We start from the raw sequence: 24,452 nt of genomic DNA, 5'->3' as shown, positions 1-24,452 counted from the left end.
ATATTTTCTCTTCTTCCATATATGTTTTTTCGATTACAATTTTTTTTTTTATGCAAACATTTAATATTATTTCTTTTTCCAAATGGTTTTTTTTTTCTTTTCAAATAGTTGGTGATCAACAATAAAAGCTCCGTGTAATTTTTTCAATTTTTTTGTGAAATTATATTTTTTTTGCTGTTTTTTTAAATATAGTTGTTGACGAATTATTATTAGGTGCAATACATTACATATATATTATATGCGGGTACATTTGAATTTACAAAAATCATTAATTGGTACGTTTATTTGTAATTTTAGTACGTTTGATTTCATACATATTGTTAATATTAGTACATTATTTTTATTTTGGTACGTTTTATTTTGTACACATTGTGTATTGGTACGTTTATATTATTTTCAATTGTCACATCCTGTCCCAGGCCCCCACCACATCCCTGGCTAGACTTCGCCGTAGCATGATATTATCCGCTTTAGGCCCCAACCACGCCCTCACGGTTTTGTTTCTGGGAACTCATACGAGAACTTCCCAATGAGTCACCCATCATGGGATTGCTCTCGCGCGAACTTGCTTAACTTTGGAGTTCCAATGAAACTCGAAGCCAGTGAGCACCCAAAATGCCTCGTGCTAAGTAGAGATAAGAATATACATATAAGGCTTACATGATCCACTTCCATGTGAGATGTTACATCAATCTTATTTTCTCTTAACGTACTAAAAAAAAAAACTTATTTTGGTACGTTTGATTTTGTGGGATTTAAAAATATTTTAAACTATTTTGGAAAGAAAATATCTTAAATTGTAGATAATTATTGCTAAATTGTAGCATTATTGTGAAAATAAATTGAATCTAACCATTTTTTTTAGGGAACTTTAACGAAAAGCACCCGGTGCTGTTCACTTCAACGAAAAACCACATTTTTACACTAAAAAGTCAATCATGTTACTATTCACTTTACCCTTTATTTTGTCCTTATCATTAAAACTCAAAGTTTTCAAGTCCTTTTCATTAGTTTTCCTTTTTTTTTTACAATTATCTCAAACAGAGAGTGTAATCAAAAGACTAGATTATAGGAAATTTGTTACAATATAATGTGCATATAGCACCAAAATTATGACAAAAAAAGTTTAATCAAATCACTAAAAGATAGGGATACTTGATCTATAAAATTCAAAATTGAGGTGCCCATATCAAAAGATCCCAAAAAATTTCAACGTTAAAACTGGAAATAAAAAATATATTTTGAGAGAAAAAAATATGTTAAAATGGGAAAATTAAAAAAAAAATTAGTTTCATCTACATCGGTCTTTGACATCTCATTTTAACTGGAAGTAGTACAGGACGGAAGAATTTTCCAAATAAAAGTCTGAGAGAGAGAGGGGAAGAAGAGGCCAGGTTTTGGGCTAGGCTGAAGCTTACTTAGCGGGCCGGACTCATGGTCCTTATATGGACCGTTACAAATTGTCTAAAACCCTTATAAAGTCATAAATAGGTTTACAATTAATGAAAAGATTTCGGTATTATTCATTTTAACGAAAAATTATATTTTTACATTAAAAAGTCATTCTTGATACTATTCACTTTACCCTTTATTTTGTCCTTATCGTTAAACTCAAAGTTTTTAAGCATTTTTCATTAGTTTTCCTTTTACATAAACGTTAAGTATTTTATTTCTTTTACATTTGTATTTTTTTTTACTTATACTTCAAGGCGTTTTTTTTTATGCCCTCGGCTCTGTTGTGTATATAAAGTGTGTTGAGTACCTTTCTTTTTTCTTCTCTATCAAATCAGCGATGCCATCCAAGGTTCATATGAAAAACTAGTTAACTTAAAATATTTGTGTTGGTTGTGCAAGAAGGAAGCATCAAATCCCAACTGGAAGCAAAAATTACAATTACGTGAAGGTGTGTTTTCTTAAGATGTGACTCAAAAAAATTATAACTTATTACAATATAGAGTTTATTCCTACACATAACTAGCCTTAAGTTGGGGTCGAGATTTTATATGACTTAAAAAGGTTATTTCTTTGTAGAGTATTACTTTAGACAGGTTTATCTCAATTTGTATCTTGAACCTGCCATTTCGTCTCATTTTGTAGAGTTTTAGGAAGAAAATCAATTAAAAGAGGTTATTAATTGATTTTTTTTCTTCCTAAAACTGTCATTTAAGCTCATTTTATCCTCTAAAATTAGTTTGTCTCAATTTGTCCATTAAACCTGCCATTTCGTCTCATTTAGCTTTAGTTCACTTTGTTTTTATTCATTATGTGAAATAGTCGTTAATGATAGTATGGACATTTTATTTTTGACACAACTCTTTGCCTCCAACTTGCCTTAACTTGCAATAAAGTGGTTATTCTTCTCTAGGTTTACCACAAATGTCATTGCCACCTGAAGACTAGCCGTCGATTGAAATCAATGATTGAATTAGCAAGCCTAAATTCCTTTCTCCTCTTTCACTTAACTCTAATTCTTTTTCCTGAATCAAATATCCATCACTCCTTAAGGCATGTGTACTTATTCCTTTATTTGTAATCAAATACTTGAAAAATCAAGAATTATAATTGTTGATATTAAACATTTGACCAACTTAATTTGGACCTTAAAACCACACAATTGCATAAGAAGTTCACTAGTGTTAAGAGCATCTTCAAATGATATATCAAATATAGTATGTCAAAATTTTATTTGATGATTGATGTGACAAATTGAATACAGTGCTAAATATTATTCTTTTCCAATAGATATGTCAAATATTTATTTTATTATTTTATTAGGCCTAGAGTTACATTAACTACAAAAAAATAATCAAAATTAATTTTAGTTTGTATTCTATTGGTTGTTAATATGACTCATGCATTAAAAAAATTAAATTAAATATATTTGACTCATTCTTTGTTTGCTGTAAAAAAAAAGGCAGCTAGAAAGCAATGAGTCAAATGACTCACATGCCACATCATATATGACATATCCATTGGAGAACACTTGAATGTCTTTTAATTCTATTTGACATATTTGATATCTCATTTGGAGATGGTCTAATGTAGCTTAACCTAACAGGATTAATCACAATATTTACATGTATTTAATACAATCACAATCTACCAATCATATATAAATTTACAATTTGCATGTGTTTAATACAATTCACAATTAGATCTGTAAATGGGTCGGGTTTATCGGATTTGGATCGGGTTCAATCCGACCCGTTAAGTTAACGAGTCACTCGAACCTGACTCGTTAGCTTAATGGATCACCCGAACCTGACCCATCAAGCTAACGGATCACCTGTTTCACCAGTTAACACCCGTTAACAATTATTATTATTATTTTTTTGCATAGATTTTATTTTTTGTTGTTAAGCCTTTATTGAAATTATTAAAACATCCTCAACTAACGGGTGCTAACGGGTCTAACGGGTTGACCTAAAGTGACCCGTTATTTAACGGGTTGTTAACGGGTTCACCCGTTAACTATTCAATCCGTTAAGCATCCATCCAAATATTAACAGGTCGGATCGGGTCCAAAATGCTAGATCTATTCACAATCTAACAATCATATATAAATTATGTGAATATATGTAAGACAATCATCATCTAAACGTTGAGATTATAAGAGAGTCACTATACGTATCGTTGTATTTTTGTACGTTCATCCCATTTCCATTTTGTTCTTTTTCGCGTTTCATGAATTTGTTTTATTTGGGGTAACCAAAAAAATAAATAAATAAACGTGGAAAGAAAAAGACTAAAATGCGTAGGAAAATTGACGGAAAGTATTAAGAAGTATAATGGACCAGTCGGCAGTCACGCGGCAGCAGATGAGGTACGTTTAAATTAGGACACGTCATCATCATCCTCCACCATCGTTGGACGGATTTGGAAGCAGCAGCGAAAAATACCACCCCTTTCGCGCTCGCTCCCAACCTCCGTATATTCTTTCAGCATCTCCTCCTTATCCTTCCCTCCTCTCTCTCTCTCTCTCTCTCTCTCCTCTTCTTCTTCTTCTTCATATTCTGTCAGTCGCTCTGGCTCTCTTTCTCTGTGTGTGAAAAATGGCGCGCACAACCCCAATTCTCAACCAAAACAACACACGCTTGCTCTTCGCCTCCAAAACTCCCCACTCTCACTTCCACTCTCTCGCCTCTCTCCGCCTCGCCAAACCCCCATACTCCCACTCTCTCTCCTCTTCTTCTACTTCTTCTTCTTTATCATCGAGCTCGCCGTCGTGTCGTATCACGCGCGTCACCACCGTTCCGGTAGAGTACGCGCCGTCAGCTCCCGACTTCGACTTCCACCAGGAGCTCTCGCGCCTCAAATCGCTCCGTTCCAGGCTCGCTGATTGCGATTCCCTCCGCGCCAAGCTCAGAGTGATCGACGGCGATTCCAGAGTGAAGCGATTCTTCAATTCCGGCAGCAACGGCGGTTTCTCCGCGGCTTTAGGTTCGCTCAATTTGAGCTCTGAAGAGCTGTTCTTGTTCAAGTGCCTGGTTGCTGCTGGGCAAGAGCATGTGCTCGGTTGGGGGCTCCAGTTCGACAACGGCGAGGTGGAGACGGCGATGAGCTCGGTGAAGAGCGCGCTTTACGCGCTTGTCGCAATGATTGAGAAATTGGATGTGAACGACGAGGGTTCCGGGATGAAGATTGGAGATTTGGCTTTGAATGATGAAGATTTTAAGGACTTGAAGAAGCTCCTGAAGAATTTGGGAGAAATTGAACAGTTTTATAACTGCATTGGAGGAATTATTGGGTCAGTTAACTATTCCCTTCTGAATTTTATTGTCAATTTTTAAACTTTAATTATTAAAAATTCAAGTGCTTACTGGAAAAGCAGTTGAGAATGCTTGTTTAGAAAGTGCGTCTGTGACCCAGAAGCAATTTTCAGTTTTTATGCCAAACATAACGAGAAGTGCTTTTGGTGGCAGAAAGCACTTTTGGCCCTTTTAAATTGAGAAATGAAATTAATCTAATTACATATTTGGTGCAGATACCAGATAACAGTATTGGAGATTCTAGCCCAATCGAGAGTCGAAATGCAGACTGCAAATTGGGCCAAAAGCATACAAGAGCAAATGGAATGCCAGTTTTTGGAAATTCATGCTCCCAGTGGACTTGATCTTTCTCAAAATGCAGAATATGCATCTCAAGCTGCATTATGGGGAATTCAGGTTAGTGCCGGGGTATCTTGTTCATTAGACGTGGAAGGATGTAACGCCGGTTTTTCTTGAACTAAAAGATCTTATTCATTTTAGGGTTTGCCAGACCTAGGTGAAATTTATCCTTTGGGAGGTTCTGCCGACAGGCTTGGTTTGGTTGATCCCGAGACAGGTGAATGTCTCCCTGCCGCAATGCTTCCTTATTGTGGACGGACTTTATTGGAAGGTCTTATAAGAGATCTTCAGGTATAAGTTGTCTGTTTGTCAAGCTGAGTACTTGACAAGAATAAGCTGACATTAAGACTATTTTGTAGATGGTGAAGTTATATGCATCTTACATTTTGTGTGTTTCTATTTCAAGGCTAGAGAGTTCTTGTACTTCAAGATCTACGGGAAACAATGCATCACCCCTGTTGCAATTATGACAAGCTCTGCAAAGAACAACCATGAACACATAACTTCTCTTTGTGAAAAACTTGAATGGTTTAGAAGAGGTCGATCAAGTTTCCAACTTTTTGAACAGGTTTAATATGCAAAACTACGAGATTATTTTCTATTATTAGTTGTCCACAGTGTAATAGTCTATCTGGTTTGAGCAATGACTGTCATTGCTGAGTTAATTACTCGTGCATTTTCAGCCCCTTGTTCCAGCCATTGGTGCAGAAAATGGGCAATGGATAATCACAAAACCTTTTGCACCTGTATGCAAGCCTGGTGGTCATGGTGTAATATGGAAACTTGCTTATGACAAAGGCATTTTCAAATGGTTTTATGATCATGGGCGGAAGGGTGCAACTGTACGTCAAGTTAGGTGAGCCGTTAAATTTATTAACATACGTCCATTAATCTCCTTCATTTGGAGAATTTTGTTAATTTGGATGCCCAACTCTGTATTGACCCAAGTAATGGTGACCTTCCAGTAATGTTGTGGCCGCTACAGATTTGACTCTCTTGGCACTGGCAGGGATTGGTTTACATCACGGCAAGGTATGCTTGTTAAAAAGTTATTTTAGATCCCCCTCTTTTCTAGAACCTGCTAAATAGTTAACCCTTAGTTGCCAAAGAGCAGGAAGTTTGTTTAGATCAAACAGTCTACTCCTTATCTAATTTTCATTGCTATGGAGTTCGCTTGAGTTTACACAACGGTACCTATGTTACTAGAGAGTCCTTACAGACTTGGAAGTTCTTCTGGTTTACTGTTTTGACTTCTTGCCTTGCAACAGAAACTGGGGTTTGCATCCTGTAAGAGGAACTTGGGGGCTACAGAAGGAATTAATGTCCTAACCGAGAAAAAAAATCTTGATGGAAGGTGGGCATATGGTTTGTCGTGCATTGAGTACACAGAGTTCGACAAGTTTGGCATAGCAGATGGACCTCATTCTCGAAATAGGTATACATTTTTCTGTGAATCCAAATCTCTAATCTGGTTTACATGATATTATATGATTTGTTACCTTGATGCTTGTTGGCATGTGAGCAGCATGCTTACTCTCATATTAGCTTATACAATATATATTTTTTTCTCTGTTAAAGATTTCCATTGTTGTTATTCAGTGATAATCGTCATTCTACTTTTCCTGTCTTGTCGAATATGCTTTTTAAGCGTGAAGAAGTTGAAAATTCAATATGATTTCTTATTAATGAATTCCATTTTATACTAATTAACCATTCTATGTTCAAGGTTGCAGGCAGAGTTTCCCGCCAATACAAACATCTTGTATGTAGATTTACCTTCAGCAGAGTCGGTTGGGTCAAGTAACAGTGGAAACAGCTTACCAGGCATGGTGCTGAATGTTAAAAAGCCTATAACATTTGTAGACCAATTTGGAAAACAACACAGGTACTTTCTTAAAACTTAAGTGCTGTTTTTCCAAGTGACTATTTTGTTGTCGTCAGTAATACTTGATAGCAGATATACAAAGATAACCTCAAATTACCTTCTTTCACCAACAATAACCTCAAATTACCTTCTTTCACCAACGAACCGTTAATTACTCTGCATGGTATGCTAACCATTACAATGTGCACTATAAGAAGAGTCAGAACATGTAGCACACATGAATAATTATTACCCAGTCTCTAATCACTTTTCATTTATCATAGTGTCTCTGGTGGAAGGCTTGAATGCACGATGCAAAATATTGCTGACAGCTTTCTTAATACATGTCCATCTCGATGTTATAAGGGTATTGAAGGTATTATTTCAGTCTATATGCTGGATTATTGTGGCACACCAATCCGTGTTGGTCAATAACTTTAGTGGCAATAACTGTTGGCAGATAAGCTTGATACCTTCATTGTTTATAATGAACGAAGAAGGGTCACATCATCTGCTAAGAGGAAAAGAAGACATGCGGAGAAATCTTTACACCAAGTATGTATGTGTTTTCTATCTCCAGTTTGGGAGTAGAGCTTGGACTGAATTAAGTTTACACTTTCTTTGCACAGAACAGATGTAATTTTTCTCCCTAAGTTTAATATGTTTAAGTTGATTTCACGTGTAGACTCCTGATGGTTCACTGTTGGATATCCTACGGAATGCCCATGATCTTCTTTCACAATGTGATATTGAACTTCCTGAGGTACATCCTCTTAATTCTGTTGTAATAATGTTAATAACTTACTTCCATATGGTGTGAGCTATCATTAGATACTAATGGGTTGTTTGGTAGTCAATTTGAAAACAATTGTACAAGTTTAAGAAAAAATGATGAATGTAGCTAAGTTACTTAGTACTCAATTAGTTTCAAAAACAAATAAAACAAGGATCCAAGAAGGATACCAAACAGCCCATAAGTATTTGCTCAATGCAAATTCATTTCTTGTAGCAACCCATAAAAGTTTTTTGTTTTTTATGATTTTTCTTTTTGATGCTCAGTTATGGTATTTTGCTTCTGATATGCTGCAGATTGGAAGTAATGAAAAATATCAAGGTTCTGGACCACCATTTCTTATTCTTCTGCACCCTGCTCTTGGCCCACTTTGGGAGGTCACCAGACAAAAAGTAAGTCAATGTGAGCTAATGCGCGATTTCAAGTTTTATCTCATTTTCTCCTTTTACTCTTGGAATGTGCATTTAGTTTGTATTGTATTTCTGAAATCTTTTATCACGAAATACCATATTGAGATTCTATCTGCATTGTGTTATGCCTCCATTTTCGCATGCTGTAATAATCAAGTGGTCATTTAGAAATTCATGTAGCAACCAAGACTGTGTTGCTGTGTTTGTTTTATAAGAAGTGATTTTCACACACCCTTTTTGGCCTCTTGCACACCCCTGTTTAATCCTTGCCGTTGGTTTCGTTTAATTTATTCAATATGATGGCCACAAATAAAGAGGGGCATGTGAGAAGCTAAAAGGGGTGTGGGCAAGTCACTTCCCTATTTTATTTCCTTTCCTCATTCAAAATATTGAGCTCAATAGTTAAGCAGAAAATTGTCTCTGTCTACCAGTTCTACGGAGGCTCAGTATCCGAGGGCTCTGAGTTACAAGTAGAAGTTGCAGAGTTTCTGTGGAGGAATGTTCAGGTTCATACTATTCACATACAACACATTAAGGAATATTATTGTTTCCTTAGCTAATCTGTTTCCTACTGTCCAGCTTGATGGAAGCCTGATTGTAGAGGCTGATAACGTTATGGGCTCAACTAGGATTGATCAAAATGGTGAACCCATTTTACAATATGGGCACAGGTAGTATGCTGTGTTAATCCTTACTACATTTTAAGACTGTTCAGAAATGGTGAGCCCATTTTACAATTGGACTCATACTTACAGTCTATTCATCCCGCAGGTGTGGAAGATGTAAATTGCAAAATGTAAAAGTACTAAATGATGGAATTGACTGGAACTTTGAAGACAATGTGTACTGGAAGCATGATGTTCAACGCCTCGAGGCTTGCAAGGTTGTACTGCATGGAAATGCTGAATTTGAGGCAACTGATGTTATCTTACAGGTTAGATTGACAACTAATTAGTGGAGATATGCACGGAGGATAGACAAAGTTTTTCAGAAATCATTGAATTTCATAGATTTTTTATTTATCATTCCATTAGGGATATGACCTCCAGTCATAAGCTTCTCTTCATTCCATTAGGGATATTTCCTCCGATGACTTTGGAAAATGGAAGTTACATCTAATTGTTAGGAGGTCACCTTTGCCGCGTATATTCAGAAATCATGAATTTATTTTACAAGTAAAATCTACGAAGCTTATTTTGCTGCTTACAACCGGATGCAGGGAAATCATACATTTGAAGTTCCAAATGGCTACAAAATGAAGATCACAGCGGGAGATTCGGGTATGTAAACTGTAAAGTTAACTTGGCTGTTGACTTCAGATATCTAACTCTGACTAGAATTGACTTTTCGTAAAAGCACTCTTACTGATAATCAGCATAATGTCTTACTTATTATACCTGGCAATGCGAGTATGTGAATGGTACTCTGGTCTCCTGCTATGTCACTAAAGACTGAGGGGAAATTGTTTGATGAAACATAGAAATTTATATCTGAGACTGTAGAGTTGAGCCTAACATTGAGAGTTAGAACTGAATCCCTTCCTCTCTTACACGCTCACATACCTGAATGTATTGTCACATCCTTAAATCTGTGCTAGGCAATCATCAATTGATGCACCATTTCATTGATTTTGCAGGTTTAGCCGCCCGATTAGATCCCATTGAACTGAACATGATGGATAGTGGAAGCTGGTTCTGGGAGTACAGGGTAAAGGGCACACACATTCAGTTGGAATTGGTAGAGTTGTGAAACGCTATACAAAATACTCATCCTCGTCATAGGTGAATCGTGGTTCACAGAAGGATTTGGAACTCACCCTCATAACAGCATTAAAGCCGGCATGCTCCGGTCTGACTGGTTTAACATTGTTAAACCTATTTCGTAACCTATTTCGTCTTTGGAATTGCTTCTTCTCCTTCCCCTTTTTTAAGCAGTAGTATGTTAAATTAAGAGCGTCATACCCTTAGGGTCACTCCAGCTGCTCATTGTATCTACTTATTTCTTTTATCATCGGCGTGGGGCAACAGGTTGTTGCCTCCGCGAGAAACTGATGTAAAATCGACGAAGCAATAAAATGTATTCAATTATTTCATTTTCGATCTAGCTCTTTAGTAGATCTGGCAAGAAATATGGTTGCTGTGCATAAATGTTGGGTTCGAACCATTTTCGCTCTCTTCGGAAAGGTATGAATCATATGGACTTAAAAAATGAATGGGAAAACATACAGTTCTGGAAACAAACAACACTTCGAGCTTTGGGATCAATTTGCAGTAACAAATGAACAATACTGTCATTTCTGTGCTTAATTTTCACAAATATACACCTGAATTGTATCTAACCAAACACTCTCAACACTGTCATCCAATCTGATTGTGAGATTGAAAGCAGCATCTATTCAGTAATCTAAGCAGTGCATCGGCTTTTCTTCGAGCTTTCAAGGATCCGTCCGCAGCCAAGCTCTGAAGGGAAGGAATACTCCGTGGGTTCATTAGCAGACGTCTTGCAACCTCCTCTCCTCCATCTTTGCACAGCCCCAGCAGAAGAGTGATTGAGTTTTCCTTCCCCTTTGGAGAACCAAATCTTAAGAGATCGATAAGAATAGGCACTAAAATCCTGCTTTTCCCAATCTCTTCCATCCCTTCAGAGCAACCCAAAAGCTGAGCAAGCACTGCCAAGGCATCATCCGTAATGCCTGCCTTGTCATCCATCAACAGCTCAATGAGGAGAGGAACCGCCCCAGCAAACACAGCGCTCACCTTGTTGGCATTGTAGAATGCAAGATTGAAGAGTGCTATGGCAGCATCTTTTTTACCAGCCGGAGTGCCTTCTTTCAAAAGCCCCACCAATGCCAGAATCGCTCTAGGGTGCTTTCCAATCGTTACCTTGCAGTCATCTATCATGGACAAGCTGAAAATTGCTGCTGCTGCATTCTCTCTTGCTTCCATTGTGTTCCCTGATTCCAAGACGTTTACTATGTTGTCAATTGCTCCTGCCGCCATGATCAGAATCTTGTTGTTGTTGTAGATGGAGAGGTTGAGCAGTGCAGTAACTGCATTTTCCTGTATTCTCGGTTCATGGGATTTCAGCAATGTCACCAAAAACGGAATAGCTCCCGCCTCAGCTATGATCCTTCTATTATCCATGCCGGTTTTAGCAAGTAATCTTAGCTCATACGCCGCTTGCCTTTGGATATCCGGTGAGCCAGTTGCTAGTTTTCCCACCAGAAACTCAGCTGTCAATTTCACAGCATCAACAGCAGCTTTTACAACTGAAATGTGATCCACGGCGTCCTCGTACAATTCCCTTTTACTGTTGCTCCTCTCCAAATCGGAGGAAGAAGACTGGGAAGATTCAGTTGTGGGAACGTTGTTCTCCTCGCACCATTGTTGCATTAGACTCTTGAGTGCATAGTTTGGAATCAGCGCTATGTGAATCAGCTTCTGCCCGCTTTTGGGGCACGTCTGGTGCCCTGAATTGATCCATTGTGCAATCGAATTTCGGTCATAAGTGTGCCCGGATGCTACAATAACAGGGTCTCTTATCAAATCCAATGAAATCGGGCAGCGAAATTCATGCGGAACATTGAGAATCAACGATTTAGAAGATGAAGAATGATCATAATATCTACCCGAGCGGACACACTGCAGTTTCATATCCTCTTTACTCGGTTTTTCGAATTCATCATCAGTAAAAATGATGGTCTTGCAATACGAAACAAGGGAAATGAGATTGTTTATGTTTGACACCACAATCAGCCCTCCGCTGCCTGCTTGCTTGCGAGCTTCTGCCTCAAGCTTCGAGGTTTCTTCTTCGTAATCCACGGTGTTTCTCAGGCCAATGCTGCTCAGAACATCTCTCACTTTGACCAAATCTATGAACCCTTTGTTCTTCTCACTATTGCTTCCCATCAAAACCAAAAGCTCTTCTCTTCTCTGCAGCTCTTTGAGATGGTTAAAAAGCTCCACTCTTTTCGCTTGCCGGTGAAGAAGCTCGACCTGCTCTCTTATATCTGCCGTCACCTTAAGCAAACTCAGTGGCAGAATATCAAGAGCCCTCCCCAATTCCTTCACCAGCACGTAAAACTGATTCGAAACCAACTCAGTCTGCATAAGCCCCCACAGAGAGCTCCCGTCTTTACAATCTTGGATCAGAAACTTGACTCTTCGAATCACCGAGAAAAGCTCCGTGAGGCAAAGGATCGAAGAGGGAGGAAGCGGGCCGTTTGATTCTTGTATCTCTTCGAACAGAGAAGCGAGGAGCTTGATCCTCCTTATCATGGTGGAGATGTTCCGGCCCTGCAAAACCGGAAGCTTTTCCATGGAGCAAACTTCGTTGCATATGTGAACCAATGATTGTAACAACGACCCAGTCGGCAAAAATCCCGTGGAAACCATTAGAGGAGGAACAAGAGCTACATCCATGTGTAATGTCACTATGCTTATGGCAATTGTTGGTACAAACGAGAGAAACTGCTCGGTTACGCCGTTGCAATTTAGAGTTTAGGGTTTAGGATTCAGGTTCAGGCCAAAGAGCAAACGAAACACTTTCGAGGACCTTTTCGTTGAAATCTGGAACAAGAAGAACGTTTCATAATTTTTTTGGTGTTATAAACAAAAAGTGATGGGGAAGGAAAGAAATGAATAACGTAATTGCATGGACTATTGGAATTTTCTGTTTGGAAAGTTGACATCAGAAGGCAAAAGAAAAGATGATGGCAAGTGAAGAAAAAAGGGAGGGATTCGTGGGTTGCTGCCACTTGGAGGGACGTCAGGCCTTCTAGGGTTTTATAATTCCCCTACCAAATTTTGCATTAAAAAAAGTTTGGGGACGTCGAATGTTAATTGAAGCCATTTCAAACTGCAGGTTTCTCATGTTTGTACGTGGAATGTTTTAGTACTGGTTTAGTACTGATGTCCTTTTATAAAAAATGGGTATAAAAAAAACTAAGTTCAAAAATGTGTTTGGTAAACACTTAAAAACAGCTTATTTTCACAGTTTTGGATAAAAAAAAGTTGAAAACGTGAAGCAGCAAAAATAAGCTTATTCTCACAGCATAACAGAATCAGTTTTTTTTCAAAGCACAGCAATACCAAACCAGCCCAAGAAGCATTGAGCATTCGGTGCGGAAATACCATAAATATAGGAAATTAATTGATCTTATAATTACTAGCTAGTAGTCTAATGCTACTTAAAAAACATAGCGTTGACACACTGTAATACAAATGATATTACTTACAACCGTAAAATTCAATTCTATTAAAAATGTGCTTGCAAACATATCATGTCATTGTGCAAACATATCATGTCATTGTGCATAACTGTATATAACTACATTGGTTATACGAATATTTTGTAGTCATTTCTTTTTATATTTAACTATGGGGACGGACATGTCCGTGGCATCATTTTTTTTCACAACTTTTGGCACACATTATTATTCGATCTGCTTTATAATGTATTTCAAAAATCCGAACCGTCTATCTTTTAGATCTTCATTCAAATATCATATTTACCAAAAATCACCCAAATGTGAAACCATATGATCGTTAAGGGTTTATGATTTTTTTTGTAGAACCTTGTTCGTTTATTTTCTTCATTACAAATAAATGTTTTAATAGTTTTAAGCTTATTTAATATTTTGCAAGAATGATCTATGAATGATGTTCTAAAAGATAGAACGTGAATGAAAAATCGTATAAAAAAGTAAGTGCCATGCATCCATCTCTTTAACTGCAATGTTTAAAAGTGTGAATAACCATTAGTATTAATATTGTTGATATTTCGATCTTTTTAGTTGTCAATGCACCATGCATGAATACCTCGACCACAATACAATATGGGAGAGACACCGTTTATAATGTACCATTTATATTGAAAACTCTTGCTAAATATAACTAACTGAAGACAAACAAATATATTTACACATATTACAACTCATTACGTATGGACATTACGTGTATACTATTAATTAATTACAAATTTACATAAAATAAACGAAAAGATTTTGGCCACAATTGAAAAGGACAAAAAGATGCGACTTATGGTTTTGGAGGACAATGTAAGAAAGAAAGAAAGAAAGAGGAGAATGAACGAAAGAGTGAAATTAAGATGATTGAAAATATAATATTTCCACTTTTCTTTTGTCTTACTTTTGCAGTTTGTTTGCTCGTTCATCATTTTCGGACGCACTTAATTGCCTCTAAGTTTCAAGCAATGGTCAATACTTACTGTCAAACCAAAAACCCTAGATTGTTCAATGTTCACACGTTTAGGTCTTAAACAAGTACACCATCAAGATTTAAATTTAGCAAAATGCTAGAGAAATTAGTTTTTTTAGATTATATTTTGTAAATCACATGATATAAAAAAATAATATCGGCTTTTTAAATTTATTGCACAATGAACCAAGTTTACTATCTTTTGAATTTGGATTTTTTTTAGGAAAAAAAATGAAATTAATTAAGGGAGAAGCCTTTGGAACACACGAGTCCTCTAGAGTCATACAACAGGGCATTCCTAGCTTGATAGGGAATACAACCATCCCAAATATACAAATTGTTCTATTCCACTAAATTAAAAGAGGAAGCCAACCATTTTATGTCTTCGACAATAGTTCTAATTCTCCAAAAATCTCACACCTCTCTTTTAATTGGAGATAATTAGTTGTTCTGATTTCATATTATTCATTACATAATGTTATTAATTATGATGAAGGAGATGGTGACAACTTTTTTGCCTATATATTATATTACTAAAGAAAATCCATGATGATAATAGTATTAACTTCCAAAAATAAAAGGGCTTGAATGTGCCATTCGTGTAAGAATAGTGAAGTGAAGAAAACCAATATCCATGTGGAAGATGAATCAATGGTTAAATTGAGTGACACTTGTCAAGAGATAACATAGGTTGTTATAAGGTAGTTAGTCTTTAGCTTAGTGATAAAGCTTTGTAAAAATTATATAACAGACTTTCTAAATCTGTTACTTCATTGTCAAGAAATACAACAAACTTTTATTCTCTCTAACGCTTCCGCATACTCTCTACAACATATATTTCTCTTCTCAGACTTGAAGATACTCGATTGATATAACAGTGCACGTTACATGTTTGATAAAAGTTCGAAGTGAAGAAATCTTTTGTTGTTTCAACAATGGTCACTGCGGCACAATTGTAAATTGTGCAATCACCCATTACAAATCTTATTACTACTGTATCATCTTCGGTTACAGTAAAATTTGATGACTCCAACTATCTTGCATGGAGTTTTCAGATCAATCTTTTGCTAGAGAGTCATGGCATTCTTGGTTTTGTTGATGGGTCGAAGAAATGTCCACAGAGGTTTCTTGATAAGGAAAATCTTGAAGGAATTGAATCAGATGCCTATCAAGTATGAAAAATGCATGATCGTGCTCTTATGCAACTTCTTATAGCTACGCTGCCATCCACTATGATTTCCTACATTCTTGGAAGTACCAGTTCTCATGCAATGTGGACAAGTCTCAAAGAACGATTTTCCACATTCATAAAAGCCACAATCTTTCAAATGAAGACAGAGCTACAAAATATTCAGAAAGGGTCTGATTCCATTTCTGTTTATCTACAGAAAATCAAAGATGCAAGAGATCATATTGTTGCAGCTGGTGTCTTATTTGAAGATGTGGACATAATCATTCTTGCTCTTAAAGGATTATTTGCTGATTATAATACATTTCGATGTGTTGTTCGAGAAAGACAAAATGGGATTTCATTGAAATAGTTTAGATGACAGCTTCTTGATGAGGAAGCCATAATTAGACAGTCTTGTGAGTCTTTTGTTTAATTTTAGATCTGCAATGGTTGCAAGTACTCAGTCAGAAAAAGGAAAAGCTTTTAGTCTTGAACAAATTCCATCTCCATCTCAGGGCTTTGATATAGGTTCCTCAAGCCAAGGCTACAATCCCAATTGAGGGTCTAGTTCTACTGGGTTTAATTATGGTCAAGGATCATCTTCTCAATATGGCTTTGGAAATTTCAATGGTAATTCATTTCATTCTAATGGATATAAAGGGTCTAACTATGGAGGAAAAAGAAGAGGCAGGTTTCACTACAATAATGGCCCCAGATTTCACTCTTCATCATACAACTTAGGCCCTGGAATTCTTGGTGCTCCAAAACCATTCCAACATACATGTCCTAATCATCCAAATGAGATTCCTACTTGTCAAATCTGCAACAAAATGGGTCATGTGGTTGCAGATTGTTTTCAAAGGCACAATACACCATCTACCGGAAATGGTGCAATTATACAATGTCAAATATGTTGGAAGTTTGGGCATTCAACTACTTAGAGCTACCACAGGAACAATTTTGCATACCAAGGAAGACCACCCTCAGTCAATCTCACTGCAATGCAAGCAAGTTACAATCCTTCTGCACCACCTGAACAGTTTTAGGTTGCAAATACTGGTGCCACATCTCACATGACCTCAAAACTTGCAAATCTGGATTTGGCTACTCCATATCAAGGCACTGATACCATAACCATTGCGTTTGACAATTTCTAGTATTGGTGCATCAAAACTGCAAGCTTCTAGTTACATTTTTACACTGAAAAATATGTTGCATGTTCCTAAACTCTCACAACACCTACTATTTATATATCAACTCTGCACAGATAATAAATGTAGATTCATATGTGATGATATTTCTTTTTGGGTTCAAGACAAAATCACAGGGAAAATACTTCTCAATGGACTGTGTAAAGTTGGTTATTACCTCATTCCATTTCATTCTCCACATAAGACATTACTTGCATCAAATTCACATGCATGCTACCTAGCCAAACCTGTTAATACAAACTTATGGCATCAAAGATTAGGGCATCCATCAAATGCAATTACTTCTGCAATTCTACAACACACTAAGGCCGTTGCATCCACATACAGATCTCAAACTATTTGTACACCTTGTTTGGAAGGTAAATTTACAAAATTGTCTTTCTTTTTTTCTGCAAGTAAATCTATAAACCCATTAGAAGTGATTCATAGTGATGTATGGGGGCCTGCCTCTGTGTTGTCATTTGAAAGGTCTAGGTGCTATGTTAGTTTCATTGATAAATGTACCAGATACACCTTTCAAATAAATAATAAAGCTGAAGTTTTTGAAACATTTGTTAAGTTTCATATATTTCTCAGCACTTAGTTTTCTGCAATTGTTAAAACATTTCAAAGTGATGGTGGTGGTGAATATACCAGTCACCAATTTCAAAATTTCCTAGCATCAAAAGGAATTTTTCATCAGAAATCTTGCCCATATACCCTAGAACAAAATGGCTTAGCTGAAAGGAAACACAGACACATTTTAGAAACTACTATAATATTAATGCAAACAGCTAAACTTCCATCATAGTTCTAGTTCTTTGCTTGTTCTACAACCATATACTTGATCAATAGAATGCCCTGTGTTACATTAAAGATGCAATCTCCTTACAAGTTGTTAATGGGAAAACCTCCAGTTCTTACACATATGAAAACCTTTGAATGTGCATGCTAGCCTTTAATGAAGCCATATATCAGTTCTAAACTACAACAAAAAACAATAACTTATATCTTTTTAGGGTATGCTGAAAACTACAAAGGTTTTATATGTCTAGATGGGAGTACAAATAAGATTTATATCTCTAGACATGTGCTTTTTGATGAAACACAATTCCCATATTCAAAACTGCCATCTATTACACATCAAATCTCAAAACCAACATCCATGTCATCACTACATTTGTTTGCATCATCAATACCATCAGTTTCTCTACATAATCGGATCACATTACCTTTATCTCATGTGCATTCATCCTCATCTCGAGCTTCAAAACTCTTGAATCAAAAATCATCTAGTGCCACAGAATCCTTGACTACATCTACAACCTTAGAGTTCTTGGAAACAAAATCATGTAGTACTTCAAATTCTATTCAAACACTTATGTTACATACTTCAGATACAAATTCAAATTCACAAATCACATAACCTTATCAGCCTAAAATTACACAGTTCACTATCCCTGTTGATCCTGATTTCCAACAAGAACAACTCACTGTTGTTTTACCAATCCATATGAATCTGCATCTAATGCAGATAAGGTCAAAGAGTGGACTTATCAAAAGAAATGCCTATTCTGCTTCAGTGGCTGCAAATCTCACACCAACAGAACCAAGAACATTCAAAGTAGCTACAAAAATACCAGAGTGGCAATCTACAATGCAAGATGAAATTGATGCTCTCCATTCTCAAAACACATGGTCCTTTGTTTCTCTTCCCAAACATAAAAACCTTGTTGGTTGTAAGTGGGTGTACAGAATAAAAAGGAATGCAAATGGGTCAATATCCAGATACAAAGCAAGACTTGTTGCAAAGGGGTATAGCCAAGAAGAAGGCATAGACTATGGTGAGACATTCAGTCTAGTGGTTAAACCAACAACAATTCGATTGATTCTAGCATTGGCAGCTCAGTTTAAATGGACTTTAAGGCAATTGGATGTCAAAAATGCATTTTTGCATGGTATACTTCAAGAAGAGGTATATATGGAACAACCTCCAGGTTTTCAAAGTTCCTGTCATCCCTCAAACTATGTCTGCAAGCTTCAAAAATCACTTTATGGTTTAAAACAAGCTCCCAGAGCTTGGAATGAGAGGTTTACAAGCTTTCTACTAGGATTGAGGTTTAAATGTCTCAAGCAGATCCCTCTTTGTTTGTTAAACACACATCACTAGGCACAGTTGTTCTCTTGCTCTATGTTGATGATGTGATCCTCACATGCAGTGATCCTCAGTTGGTTTCAAATGTCATAGAAGATCTCACAAAAGAGTTTGACATGAAGGAGTTAGGAATCTTGAACTATTTCTTAGGGCTATAGATACACTACACCTCTGATGGTTTGTTTGTCTCCCAATCAAAGTACATAAAGAAGTTAGTGGACAAAGTTGATCTTCAAGACTACAAACCCTGTGCCACTCCATGTCTTCCTTATCTTAGGTTGCTCAAAGATGATGGAAAACCTTATCATAACCGTGAGCAATACAGAAGCATTGTCGGAGCATTGTAATATCTCACTTTCACTAGACCTGACATAGATTTCTTAGTCAATCAAGCTTGTCAGTTTATGCACAATCCCATGGAATCACATGTTATTGCAGTAAAGAGAATAAATAGGTATCTCAAAGGTACTTTAGAGTATGGAATTCAATTTCAATCAAGACCTATTTATCTACAATCATATAGTGATGCATATTGGACAAGAGATCCAAATGACAGAAGGTCCAACTCTGGTTTCATTGTCTTTTTTGGTTCAAATCCGATTTCGTGGGCTTCAAAGAAACAACATATTGTTTCCAGATCTTCAACAGAGGCTGGGTATAGAGCTTTTGCCATCATTGTTGCTGAGCTTGCCTAGATAAGGATTGTCTGCACCATAGTTTCAATTGCATTGTGGCAATCTCATGTTCAGCTCACTTAAGCATGAGATTGAGGGGGAATGTAAGAATAGTGAAGTGAAGAAAACCAATACCCATGTGGAATATGAATAAATGGTTAAATTGAGTGACACTTGTCAAGAGATAACATAGGTTGTTATAAGGTAGTTAGTCTTTAGCTTAGTGATAAAACTTTGTAAAAACTATATAACAAACTTTGTAAATTTGTTACTTCATTGTCAAGAAATACAACAAACTTTTCTTCTCTCTCTCTCTCTCTCTCTCTCTCTCTCTCTCTCTCTCTCTCTCTCTCTCTCTCTCTCTCTCTCTCTCTCTCTCTCTCTCTCTCTCTCTCTCTCTCTCTCTCTCTGCTTCTTCAGAATTCTAAGTCTTCTTCCTCAAGATTTCTCTGTAGTCTTAACAATTCATTCCCCTAAACCTTTAAAAGGATCAAGGATTTCGAGCTAATTTACTTAAAACATTGCTTTTTTTTTTCTTTTGAAAACGATACAATATTTATAACGATCGAAAATGCAAATTGCATTCACTATAAAGAACCACTATAATATGCTGAAGGAATTTAGAGATCAAACACACAACAAAAAGTTGTTGATTTGACATTTATATGCGTCAAACATGTGATATTCTCCAATTAATTAGAAAGAATTATCACTAAAGTGCAAAATATTATTATTATTTTTTATTTTTTATTTTGTGAGAGAGCTTGTTTGACTTGGCTGTTGTCTAACATCTGAAATAACCTTTTTTGTTTGGATTATTTGGTTTTAGTCGACTTCTCGCATATAATACCAGTCCTCTCCATTAATTATAATAGTAATAAACATGCAAGACTATAAATCCACTGCCTTTCTTGCTAACAACAAAGAGAAATGCTAAATAGATTCTTAAAATGGTTTATTTTATTTTATATAGATTATGTGTTACTTGACATTTTAATGTCGATTTTCATGTCAACATTATAAAACATTGTGCCAAACAATGATGGAGCCCGATTTCTTGTGTGGAGGGCTTTACATAGGTATTTGAACTCAGAGCATGAGATATTGGAATAATTTGCATAAAAATTTGAAAAGGGAACTAAAAACATTGCACAAACCTAGAAACCCGAATGTGAGGTAAAGAGTAAGCAAAAAATTTCTTAAAATATAAGTTAAAGAAAATTTGATAGAACAAGGAGGGGAAGTGAAGGCTGCAAGATGGAGAGAAAAATGAGGCCTAGCCTGGAACAAAAAAAAAATGTTTGGACTGAGAACACATTTGAATTTTTGGTGGCAAGAAGAAAAAAATGCAGGATGGGTCAAGAATCATTCTGATATCTTAGTGAATTCGCCACTAGTGAAAAAGAGTCATACTTCTAAAAGAGTCTCCTTAACATTTGTCAACAACCCCATTTATTATCTTATAGTTGTAATTAAGTGTAATAATCGTAATTCTTAACATCATATGCATATGCTGCATGCATATTTTAGTACTGCTTATGTCTAGGCCTGGCATTTTGGACCAAACCCGTTAATCCGACCCGACCCAACCCGTTAATATTTGTATTTGGGTGGATGCTTAACGGGTTTGGTTGCTAACGGGTGAACCCGTTAACAACCCGTTAAATAACGGGTCACTTTGGGTCAACCCGTTAGACCCGTTAACACCCGTTAGTTGAGGATATTTTAGTAATTTTAGTAAAGTCTTAATAACAAAAAATAAACTTTATGCAAAAAAAATAATAATAATAATTGTTAACGGGTGATAACGGGTGAAACAGGTGACCCGTTAGCTTAACGGGTCGGGTTCGGGTGACCCGTTAACTTAACGGGTCGGGTTCAACCCGACTCAAACCCAATAAACCCGACCCGTTTACAGGTCTACTTATGTCCAAATCCTCATGTAGTCTACATGATATTGGGCCGGCCGTTGTAGTCTCTCTTATCAAAAGCCCACTGTTAGCCCATTACCCAGATTCCGTCTTAATCCTGTTTCGGTTAATTTCCTCCCTCCCTCGCTCATTTAAATTGTGCTAACATCAGTAACGCGTGAGAACGGGTATAATGCAACGGTAATTGATGATAATAATGGGATTCACATAAATCTATGTCATTGCATTGTGCGATTCAAAATAATTTAGATATTCCATTACGTACCATTGTTACATGCAAGTTTTTAACAACGCACAAGTAATCTTAGCATATCATTTTCTTTCTTTAAATAGCATTTTAGCAATCTCTGATTATATAAGAAGATCTCGTGTTGTGGCCTACAACGTCAAATCTAGAAACACATGAATAGTTTCATTTATCAACATTAATAAGTGGGAATGGTTGGGTGAGTGGAGTTTTTTCCCAAAGTCAAGCCACAAAAATATTGCTACAGTCTAAGACACTTTTTATTTTATTTTATTTTTTTATCTATATATAAAGGGAACAAGTAAAAAGGATAAAACTTTCATAATACCCAAATTATTCTTTTCCAATTAGGATTTCAAAAAATCATAAATAAAAAACCCATGTATTTGGATTATGGGCGTTCATTATTTTTTTATTAAAATATATTTTAACAAAAAACAATAATATCTAAAATCAGTAGAATTAGAACAAAAAAAAAAAAACAATGCAAAAAAGCAAATTGTCACACCCGAATGCGTATGTCAGGGGCTAATGTTAAATAAGACACTGTTTTTTATGCGCACCCACAACGGCAATTATTACTAATCTTACGAGTTAGTGATGTTTGTAAGTGAGAGATATCCAGATTCAACTCACTTGAATTGTAAAAACGTATGGTATATATTGATTTCGATATCTAGTTATAATTAACTTGTTATATGACTTAACACAATTCTCTGTTCCTCCAAGTGGAGTATCTCTTTCTTTTTCAAAGGAGAAGATTGATGTGTTTCAAAAAAATAAAAATAAACCCTAATCATTCAATTTTGGGCCGGCCCATATTCCTTTCTCTATGCACATTTGGCCCCACGCTTGCTGCCCGAGCGTGTCGACCAATAACCGGATTGGGTTTCGAACCAAAACAAAGGCGTGATGGACACTTTCCATGGTGCGGTTCTCTTCGTGTGTTTTGGGAAAACGACATGCATTTCATCAAGTGGGCTCCTGGAGGGAGGAGCACTATTGACCATTGATGTCGTCTTTGTTGCATTTCCACTCTGTCTCTACCACAAAAATGTCTGAAGTGACAACTTATTCTCTCGTTTGCTCAAAAATATTGGGGACAAAAATTAATTAGCCGAGAATAAAACCGAAGAGGACTAAATTGGAGAGTTTGGCAAACGTCATCCTAAATTAAGGGTTTAGGCAAAGTGGTTTGTAGTTCAAGTGTTAAGAGCGCTTCGTTTACAGTCCTATATTATAATTTTTCTCTTTCTAATATTACTCACATAATCAATGTTGCAGTCTAATATTCTATATTAATTTTGCGTGTGTTTATAGTACGTAGGAATGAACAAGGAGTGACGGAAATTGAGCTGAACATGAAATGTTACACATGAGAAAAATCGAGAATAATTTTTTAGTAGGCTTTCTTTTCTAGTTTTGTTGCTCCCTCCACCCTTGTCCACTCATCTTTATTCCTCAAATTTTCACATGTACATTCTCTTTATATCAAGCGGACCTTTAAGTTGGTAAGCTTTAAAAGTTCGGGTATGAGAATATTATGATGGGTAATGATAAGTTTTTATGTTAAAAGAGTTAATCACAAATAAAAATGATGTTAGGGCTATGCTTTCCTAATTTCAAATTGAGCAATGTTTGGCTCTCCAAGATTGAGGACGAATTTCTCCTCAATTTATTTAGTAGCCAATTTCATATTTATAACCGGTACCGTTCATACTATAAATCTCTATGTAAAGATCAATTCTATAAAAATCAATTAAAACTAAGGTTATTTAGTCAATCAATTGTAGCAAATAAGTAGACAGTTTTTAATAATTGTGCTAAATCCGTCCATCTATTTTTATACAGTTCGACAACTAAACAATTTCATTTTGTTGCAAATATAATCTTTACAAAGATCTTTATAATATGCAGTTTCAATCATAAACATAAAGTTCTGTAACCGGCAATTTGACCACGTAGTGAATTGAGGATCCTCATCCGCTGTGGAGCCAAGTTAATTTCTTACAAATCCATTATCTTTTGCACCGTTCCCTTTTTTTATCTTGTGAACAAATCCAACGATCTTTACAAAATTCTTTATAATATGAACGATTATGATCATAAGAATGAAATTCAATAAATCAACAATTCTACCACGTAGTGAATTGAGGATCCTTATCCACTGAAGATCCAAGTTAATTTCTTACGTATCCATTATCTTTTGCACCGTTTTTCCATCCTGTGGACGAATCCAACTTTCTTGATATGTGATTAATCTACTTTTCAATTGAATTTTGGTCACTCTGTCAAGTGAGATATCCCATCCTCTTTTGATGAACCATCATTTCCCATTATAGCCACCAATGGCGCAGAATCATGATGGTGCCCCATCTTCAATTATTTTCGATTTCTTTTTTTTATTATATAATTTCATTCAATTAAATGAATAAATATTGAATTATGGAATTGAAAAACTTCATTTTGAACCACAAAATAGCTCATGCAAATTTAGGACCCTGCAACTTGCATCACACTCCAATCAACTAAAACATAATTTGGAATTTGGAATATCATCTGAACATAGATTCTTTGTGCTTGAAGTCCATTATTTATAAAATACGGACATGGATTAGTATTGTTAAAAAGGAACTGAGTCGTGACATCATTTTTTACATAACGTTTGATACACTCTTTATCTAGGACTCA

The 24,452-nt window shown here is 36.1% G+C and overlaps 2 protein-coding genes across 2 annotated transcripts; one reads left to right on the top strand and one right to left on the bottom strand.

The window, feature by feature from the left end:
* Window positions 1–3,806: 3,806 nt before the first annotated feature.
* Window positions 3,807–10,267, top strand: LOC103432852 (UTP--glucose-1-phosphate uridylyltransferase 3, chloroplastic-like). The gene is made up of 17 exons (XM_008371059.4): window positions 3,807–4,747; window positions 4,985–5,165; window positions 5,250–5,399; window positions 5,515–5,676; window positions 5,792–5,964; window positions 6,074–6,140; window positions 6,377–6,543; window positions 6,835–6,993; window positions 7,257–7,348; window positions 7,433–7,527; window positions 7,658–7,735; window positions 8,062–8,157; window positions 8,607–8,681; window positions 8,755–8,846; window positions 8,947–9,109; window positions 9,395–9,455; window positions 9,812–10,267. The coding sequence occupies exons 1-17, from the start codon at window positions 4,053–4,055 to the stop codon at window positions 9,922–9,924; spliced, it is 2,619 nt and encodes an 872-aa protein (XP_008369281.1). The 5' UTR covers window positions 3,807–4,052; the 3' UTR covers window positions 9,925–10,267.
* Window positions 10,268–10,532: 265 nt separating this feature from the next.
* Window positions 10,533–12,596, bottom strand: LOC103432851 (U-box domain-containing protein 1-like). The gene has a single exon (XM_008371058.3). It carries the CDS (start codon window positions 12,594–12,596, stop codon window positions 10,533–10,535), a length of 2,064 nt encoding a protein of 687 aa, XP_008369280.1.
* Window positions 12,597–24,452: the final 11,856 nt, after the last annotated feature.

Source organism: Malus domestica, chromosome 07 (genome assembly GCF_042453785.1).
Source record: "Malus domestica chromosome 07, GDT2T_hap1".
NCBI classification, from domain to species: domain Eukaryota; kingdom Viridiplantae; phylum Streptophyta; class Magnoliopsida; order Rosales; family Rosaceae; genus Malus; species Malus domestica.
The sequence above is the reverse complement of the archived record's forward strand: the minus strand, read 5'-3'. Positions and strand labels throughout refer to the sequence as shown.

Coding starts and splice junctions, on each gene's coding strand:
- LOC103432852 (XM_008371059.4), top strand. CDS start 4,053: ATGGCGCGCACAACCCCAATTCTCAACCAAAACAACACACGCTTGCTC. Junction 6,141..6,376: donor TTGGTTTACATCACGGCAAG/GTATGCTTGTTA, acceptor GCCTTGCAACAG/AAACTGGGGTTTGCATCCTG. Junction 6,994..7,256: donor CAATTTGGAAAACAACACAG/GTACTTTCTTAA, acceptor CATTTATCATAG/TGTCTCTGGTGGAAGGCTTG.
- LOC103432851 (XM_008371058.3), bottom strand. CDS start 12,596: ATGGATGTAGCTCTTGTTCCTCCTCTAATGGTTTCCACGGGATTTTTG.